General features: G+C 61.3%; 1 protein-coding gene across 1 annotated transcript in view; it reads left to right on the top strand.

The window, feature by feature from the left end:
• The first annotated feature begins 790 nt into the window (after positions 1-790).
• The window catches only part of LHX2 (LIM homeobox 2), a 20907-nt gene continuing 15447 nt past the window's right edge, over positions 791-6250 (top strand). The window contains exons 1-3 of the mRNA XM_017548360.2: positions 791-1639; positions 3110-3312; positions 4262-4665. Of these exons, the coding sequence (XP_017403849.1) occupies positions 1520-1639; positions 3110-3312; positions 4262-4665 (727 nt within the window). The 5' untranslated portion in view covers positions 791-1519. The remainder of the gene's footprint in view (positions 1640-3109; positions 3313-4261; positions 4666-6250) is intronic.

Here is a 6250-nt window from a genome sequence, read left to right as displayed (position 1 = left end):
GTCTCCCACTATAAAGGTCAGAAACAAGTTAAGTGAGGATAAGTCACTGTCTAAGGTTACAGTGCATGTAAATGGCAGAGCTAGGATTCGAACCGTGGCCTTTCTGGGTTCCTAAAGTCATTCTCGCCCCCACTATTCCAGGCTGGGAAGAGCGAGAAGAAGCTACACGCTGGGCTGCAGATTGGGCCCTAGCGGGCTTGGAGCGTGGATATACTGGCTGGCCCCCCTCCCCGGGAGTCACAGCTCTCGCCGGTCTCGCCTCTCAGGCTCAGCCGGGTCCCCAGGAGGCCTGCACGGCCGCCTGCAGCCCGCTGTGCAGAGCCCGGGCCGAAGGCGGAGCTCGATGGGAAGCGGCTGAAGGCTTTTGCAACTCTGCCCCAGGCCTGTCTCCCCGGGCCTCCCAGGCGGGTGCCTGAGGCCGCAGCTCCAGGCCGAGGGGAGACCGCAGTGAGACCTCCTCGAGCATCCCCTGGCTGCGCCTTCTTAGGATAGAGGGTTTAATTTTCCTTTCTGAAGATATCGCAGGAAGCTGTTCGTATCTTAAAAACTCCAAACCCCGCGCTCTCCCTCCTGCCTGCCTCCCCCCCTTCCCCGCCCTTCAGCCTCGCCCACCAGCTCCCACCATCTCAACTCGACTCTGCTCCTCTTGCCTCTCCCCTCCCTCTCGGGTCTCCCGCCTTCCCGGAGCACGCGCTGCCAGGGCCTGGGGCGCCGAGCGGCCAATGGCGCGGCGGCAGGACGTGATGTCAGGCGCGGCTGTAGAAAAGGCGCGGAGGCTTGCGCTGGCGCGGACTGCAGAGCCGGGGCTGGGCTAGGCGCGCGCTTGGAGAGCATTGCGCGCGGCTGGGCCCGCGGCCGGCGGCTCCTCCTCCCACTCTGCTCCTCCTCTTTTTTCTCCTCCTCCACCTCCTCCTCCGCCTCCTCCTCCTCCTCTTCCTCCTCCTCTTCAATTCTCCCGGTGGCTCGGCTCGGCTCGCTGGCTTCGGAGAAACCCCTACTCCAGTCGGCGACTCAGCGCCCAAGAGGGTTGCCTTGGGCTGGGGGAGCACCCCAGGGAGGGATCCAGGCAGCTGGGCTGTCGCGGGCACCTAGCGTCTTCTGGGTGAACCCCGACTGCAGCCGTCGCCGCCTCGGGCAGAGTTTGCGCCCCTGCTTTGCGCCCCGAGCGCCGAAGCCGGGCGGGCGATGCCCGCGGCGTGAAAGCGCCCGCGGCGGGCGCCGACCTCTGCCCTCTTCTCCTGCTCCCCCCTCTTGCCCCGTGCCCTTGTGACCCTGGCGTTGGCGCCGTCGCCCAGGCGCCCCGCAATGTAGCTGCCCCCGAGCCTCGTCTGGAGGCGTCCTGGCCCGCAGGCGCCCGGGGCCCGGAGCCCGGCCTGGGGGCGCAGCCGAGCTCGGGCGGGGCCGGGGCCGCGGTGGCGATGCACCGGGCCCGTTAGCGCCAGGAGCGCCAGGCAGCTGAGGCGGGGGGCAAGCCCTCCCTCGGAGGAGCCGCGCCCCCGGCCCCGCCGGTCCCGCCGCAATGCTGTTCCACAGTCTGTCGGGCCCCGAGGTGCACGGGGTCATCGACGAGATGGACCGCAGGGCCAAGAGCGAGGCTCCCGCCATCAGCTCCGCCATCGACCGCGGCGACACTGAGACGGTAGGCACGCGGCTGTGGGGTCGGGGCTGAGAGCTGGGATGGGGCCGGGCCAGTCAGCGCCTCTGTCCCTGAAGTTTGGGGAGCGTCCTTCGTGCCGCACGGGACTGGGTTATGGGGATCTTCGGTCTGAATGCAAGGCCGGTGGCTCCCGGCTCCAGGGAAACCCTGCTGCTGGGGCGAGAAGGGAAACAAGGTTGAAACCGAAATCTCAGCCCCCGGGAGTGGAGGAGAGCGGTTCTTCCGAAGTGGAAGCGAAGTCCCATCCGCGGCCCGGGGCGGCGGCTCCCTTCTCACCTTGCCCGGCGCCGGGGTCGACAACCCTGCGCTCTCCTCCACCTCTCGGCTCCGGTTGCTGGCCGCGCCGCGGGCGGCGCCAGGGAAGGGCGAACCAGCCGGGAGCATTGGGGCTCCAGCCAGCTTGGGCCGCTCCCAGCTTCCCGACAATCGGGGATCCCCCGCGACCCCCAGCGCAGTTTCAGAGACCTAAGTGCCTGGCCAGCATTTGTCGTTGATCGCGTTCCCACAGCCCTTGACTGGTCAGACTTAGCCAGGCCAGGGCTCAGAGTTTAGGCTCCGGCCTGGCCCTCGCCGAAGGAGACTCCGTTCAGATCTCTACACCTGGCTCTGCGGGCCCAGCTCCAAATAGCCAGTTCCTTGCCTCGGACCTCCCTGGGGACTAGACGAGCAGACACTGCTCGAGCAGCAGGCCTAGAAGTGACCTTTAGGAGGCCGCGGAGGTGGGGAGCACGGGATAAGCTTCTTTGCTCCGGGAGTAGGAGCAGCGGCCTCAGTGGCCTCCGGGCCTCCGAGCCCTTCTTCCTGGGTTAGATCTTCCTCGCTGGTCACTTTGGATAGGGGAGGGGATTTGGGTCGAAACTGTCCTGCACCCAGAGACATTGAGGGTGTTTCTGCACCCCACTCACCGTAATTCCTGGACCCAAGCGGGCCCCAGCCCGGGCGGCAGAGGAGCCAGAAGTTGCCTGACTTGTCCTGGCCTTACTGGAGCTGGGGCCCAGGAACTCTCCTGTCTCTCCGAAGAGGATTCTGTGTAGAGGGTGATTTAATGGTCACCTTAATCCCCGGGTGGCTCATTTAAGAAGCAGTTTGGGGAAGGCTCTTGGAGGACTTGACTGGAGTAGCTGTCCCGGTCCCTAAACACTGTCCGAGCGTTTTGGGGGAAAGGACAGGGAGGACTGGAAGGGAGAGAGGTTAGCAGAAGAGTTTTTAGGCCAGGAGCCCGGCCTGGGCCAGTGGCCTGTTAGCGCTGCGCAGGCGGACCTGGGTTCTGAGCTGCCAGGAAATGGAAATGGGCCTTTTGGGGTGGGGGAAGTGCACTGCAGGCCCTGGCAGCCCCCTCCGCCGTTCTGGGCAACCAAGGCCACAGAGGGAGCTGTGGGTGCCGGTTTCCCGGCGGCAGTGGGGCGCTGGCTGACGCAGGCGCTGCCGTCTTCCGCCTCTCTCCCTTCGCAGACCATGCCGTCCATCAGCAGTGACCGTGCTGCGCTGTGCGCTGGCTGCGGGGGCAAGATCTCGGACCGCTACTACCTGCTGGCAGTGGACAAGCAGTGGCACATGCGCTGCCTCAAGTGTTGCGAGTGCAAGCTCAACCTGGAGTCGGAACTCACCTGTTTCAGCAAGGACGGCAGCATCTACTGCAAGGAAGACTACTACAGGTAGCCCCCACCCAGCTGCCCCTGGGGACCCCTCCCCCCACTCTCAGGCACAATCTTACAGTTTGGCCTTCTCCTTTCCCTTTAGTCCCAGGAGAGGGTTCACTACTCAGGACTGCCCCGGCCCCAACTTCTCCAAGCCAGAACCAGCTGGGTGATAGCCTTTTAAAGCAGCAATTTGGGGAGCCCTTGGAAAGGTCTACAAAGTATGGGAACCAGAAAAAAGCAGAAGCTGCCCTCCCTCTTGGAGCTTACACCATTAAAAAAGCTTAGGTTGGGATTCTTGCTCCTGTCTTTGAAGTTGCTTGAGTTAATCTGAGGTTGTAGAAACAGGCACCCCCAAACCTAGGCAGCCCAAGCCGGTGTGAAACTGTTGGAAGGAGAGCTGTGGGAGTGGGTGCATTTCCGGGTCTTTTGAGAAAATGGGAGTGAAAGCTGGCCAAGATCAAAGAACCAGAATCACTAGCAGAATCCGAGTTCCCTGTTTCTCCTTCTCCCCAGTTTTGGGCTTAGGGTCTATGTATATTCTCTGTCTCTGTCTCTGCTGCTGTATCTCTCTCTTTCCCTGTCTCTGTGTTTCTTCCAAATTACTTTGAACCCCAGGCCATTCAGTGGGATTCCCAGATGCTGGTTTGGAGGGAGGAGTAAAGGCTGAGGAAGGGGTAGGTGGTAAGTTTCTCCCTCCACCTCTAGGGAAGGGCTTTCCTAGGGCTTGTGGAGACTTTGGGTGAAGTAGAAGCCTTTGTAGGCCTGAGTGTGTTAAGAGAAACTATTTCAGGACAGGACCAGGCCTGGGTCAAAACCTAGTTCCCTCTCCCCCCATCCTCCAAATAAAGGCCGGGTTGTCCATCTTGAGGGGATTGACCATCGCAGCAGCAGTGGCACCTGGAGGAGGAAAAGGGGGGTTCCCAACCGTATGTCCCCACAGCCCCTCCCTCCATGGTCCCTACAGGCGGTTCTCTGTGCAGCGCTGCGCCCGCTGCCACCTGGGCATCTCGGCTTCGGAGATGGTGATGCGCGCTCGGGACTTGGTTTATCACCTCAACTGCTTCACATGCACCACGTGTAACAAGATGCTGACCACAGGCGATCACTTCGGCATGAAAGACAGCCTGGTCTACTGCCGCTTGCACTTCGAGGCGCTGCTGCAGGGCGAGTACCCCGCACACTTCAACCATGCCGACGTGGCAGCGGCGGCTGCTGCAGCTGCAGCGGCCAAGAGCGCAGGGCTGGGCGCAGCAGGGGCCAACCCTCTGGGTCTTCCTTACTACAATGGTGTGGGCACTGTGCAGAAGGGGCGGCCGAGGAAGCGCAAGAGCCCAGGCCCCGGTGCGGATCTGGCGGCCTACAACGCTGGTGAGTGTGCAGCGCACTGAGCGCCCCCGTCGGGTTGGGGGAAAGTGCGAGGCAGCGGTGGCTGGGAGCTGGAGTGAATCTCTGTGTGCTGGGCAAATAGCTAGCCTGACATACGGGATGGCCTCGCCGAAGGGACATTAGCCCCCTGGGCTTCCCGCCTGTGCGTCCTCTGCTGGAGCGGGAGGAGAGAGTGTAGTCCTCCCTTGCTGCCCGGGTGCAGGGCCTTGTCGCTGAGAAATTGTTTTTTTGGAGATAGCTCTTTGGTTTGGGCCTTTGCCCTACTTTGCTGGGCAGAAAGTGCAGGGATGGAGAAAGCAAGGCGGCGCCGACACCAAACAGGCTCTGGGTTGGCGCGGCTGAGGGCGGGGAGCTGGGGCGGAGGAACAAGGCAGGGCTGCGAGGGTCCTAAGAGAAAGGGCTGGCGGTGGCCAGGGGTGTGCAGCCCGACCGTGAAATGTCCCAAAGGGCGGCAGGCTTGGGGAACTCAGAAAAGCAAAGGCAGCGGGTTCTTTTGCTCGGCCCGATCAGTCTTTAAGCCGGTCTCAGTTTTCCCTGGCTCCTTCCTCCGAGTTCCTGGCGCCTGCTGGGGTGAGGGCCGCGACCCTTGGAAGCGGGCGTCCAGGCGGGGACCAGACCCAAGCAGGCCTGGCCTTGCGCCGGGGTGGGGTGGGGAACGGCGGGGGGACTTGGTTTGGATTTCCGGCATCTTTGAACCCCAGGCCATTCCCGGAGTAGCTCTGCCCCCTCCCGTGTCCCTCCCTGCTCAGGACAGCTGCAGAGGTTCTGAGTCCCAGCAACTGAGCCATCAACATCTGCCCAAAGTCTGCAAGGCCCGGAAAGGTTTATGACTCTCCGGGCTTCCGAACTAGAGTTTATTTGAAATTATTTTCTTTCTTTCGTTTGCAACAGAATCAGATTTGGCGATTTTGTGTTCTTCCTCCTTTTCCCTTTAGTCTAATGCACAAGCGGAAAAACAAAACAAAACAAAACAAAAAACAAAAAAAAACCCAAGACCGTGCAGACGGGGCTGTGGCGGGGAAGACAGTTATTTTCATCTTAAAGAATCTGAGTTAAATGAGGAGGGAAATGAAGGGCAGGTGGGGGTGTCCCCTGTTCGCTCCAACGAAATCACGGGTTGGGGATCTTGGGGCGTGCATCTCGGTGTGCAGAACTGGGGGGGAAACGCAGCCCCCAGTTTGGTAAATGGTGAAGCAGCAGTAGGCCGGTCGGTGCGTGGATTTAAGATTTGCTGAAGGCACTACCACAGATGTGGCTCTCTGGAACTTCCGTCCTTCATTTCCTACCACCCCGAAAATAAATCGAGTTTGGACCCGCTCCCCCTAAACCAGGCCGATTCTGTTTATCAAGTGGGGTCAACTTCCAGTCAGAAGCACCTCGCAGGGCTCGGTTCCCGGGCACCTGGTAGCTGGGGAGCGGTATTGTTTTCCTGGGCACGCAGGTTCCGCGCCAGGTTTAGAATTGTGTGAAGAGAGAGTAGAAGATACAGAGATTTATTTGTGCTTTTTGCTGCTCAGCCGTTTTCCCCAGCGAGATGGGCTGGAGGCTGAATTTCAAGCCTTGTTGA

Source organism: Cebus imitator, unplaced genomic scaffold (assembly GCF_001604975.1).
Source record: "Cebus imitator isolate Cc_AM_T3 unplaced genomic scaffold, Cebus_imitator-1.0 Scaffold206, whole genome shotgun sequence".
In the NCBI taxonomy this organism is placed as follows: domain Eukaryota; kingdom Metazoa; phylum Chordata; class Mammalia; order Primates; family Cebidae; genus Cebus; species Cebus imitator.
The sequence above is the reverse complement of the archived record's forward strand: the minus strand, read 5'-3'. Positions and strand labels throughout refer to the sequence as shown.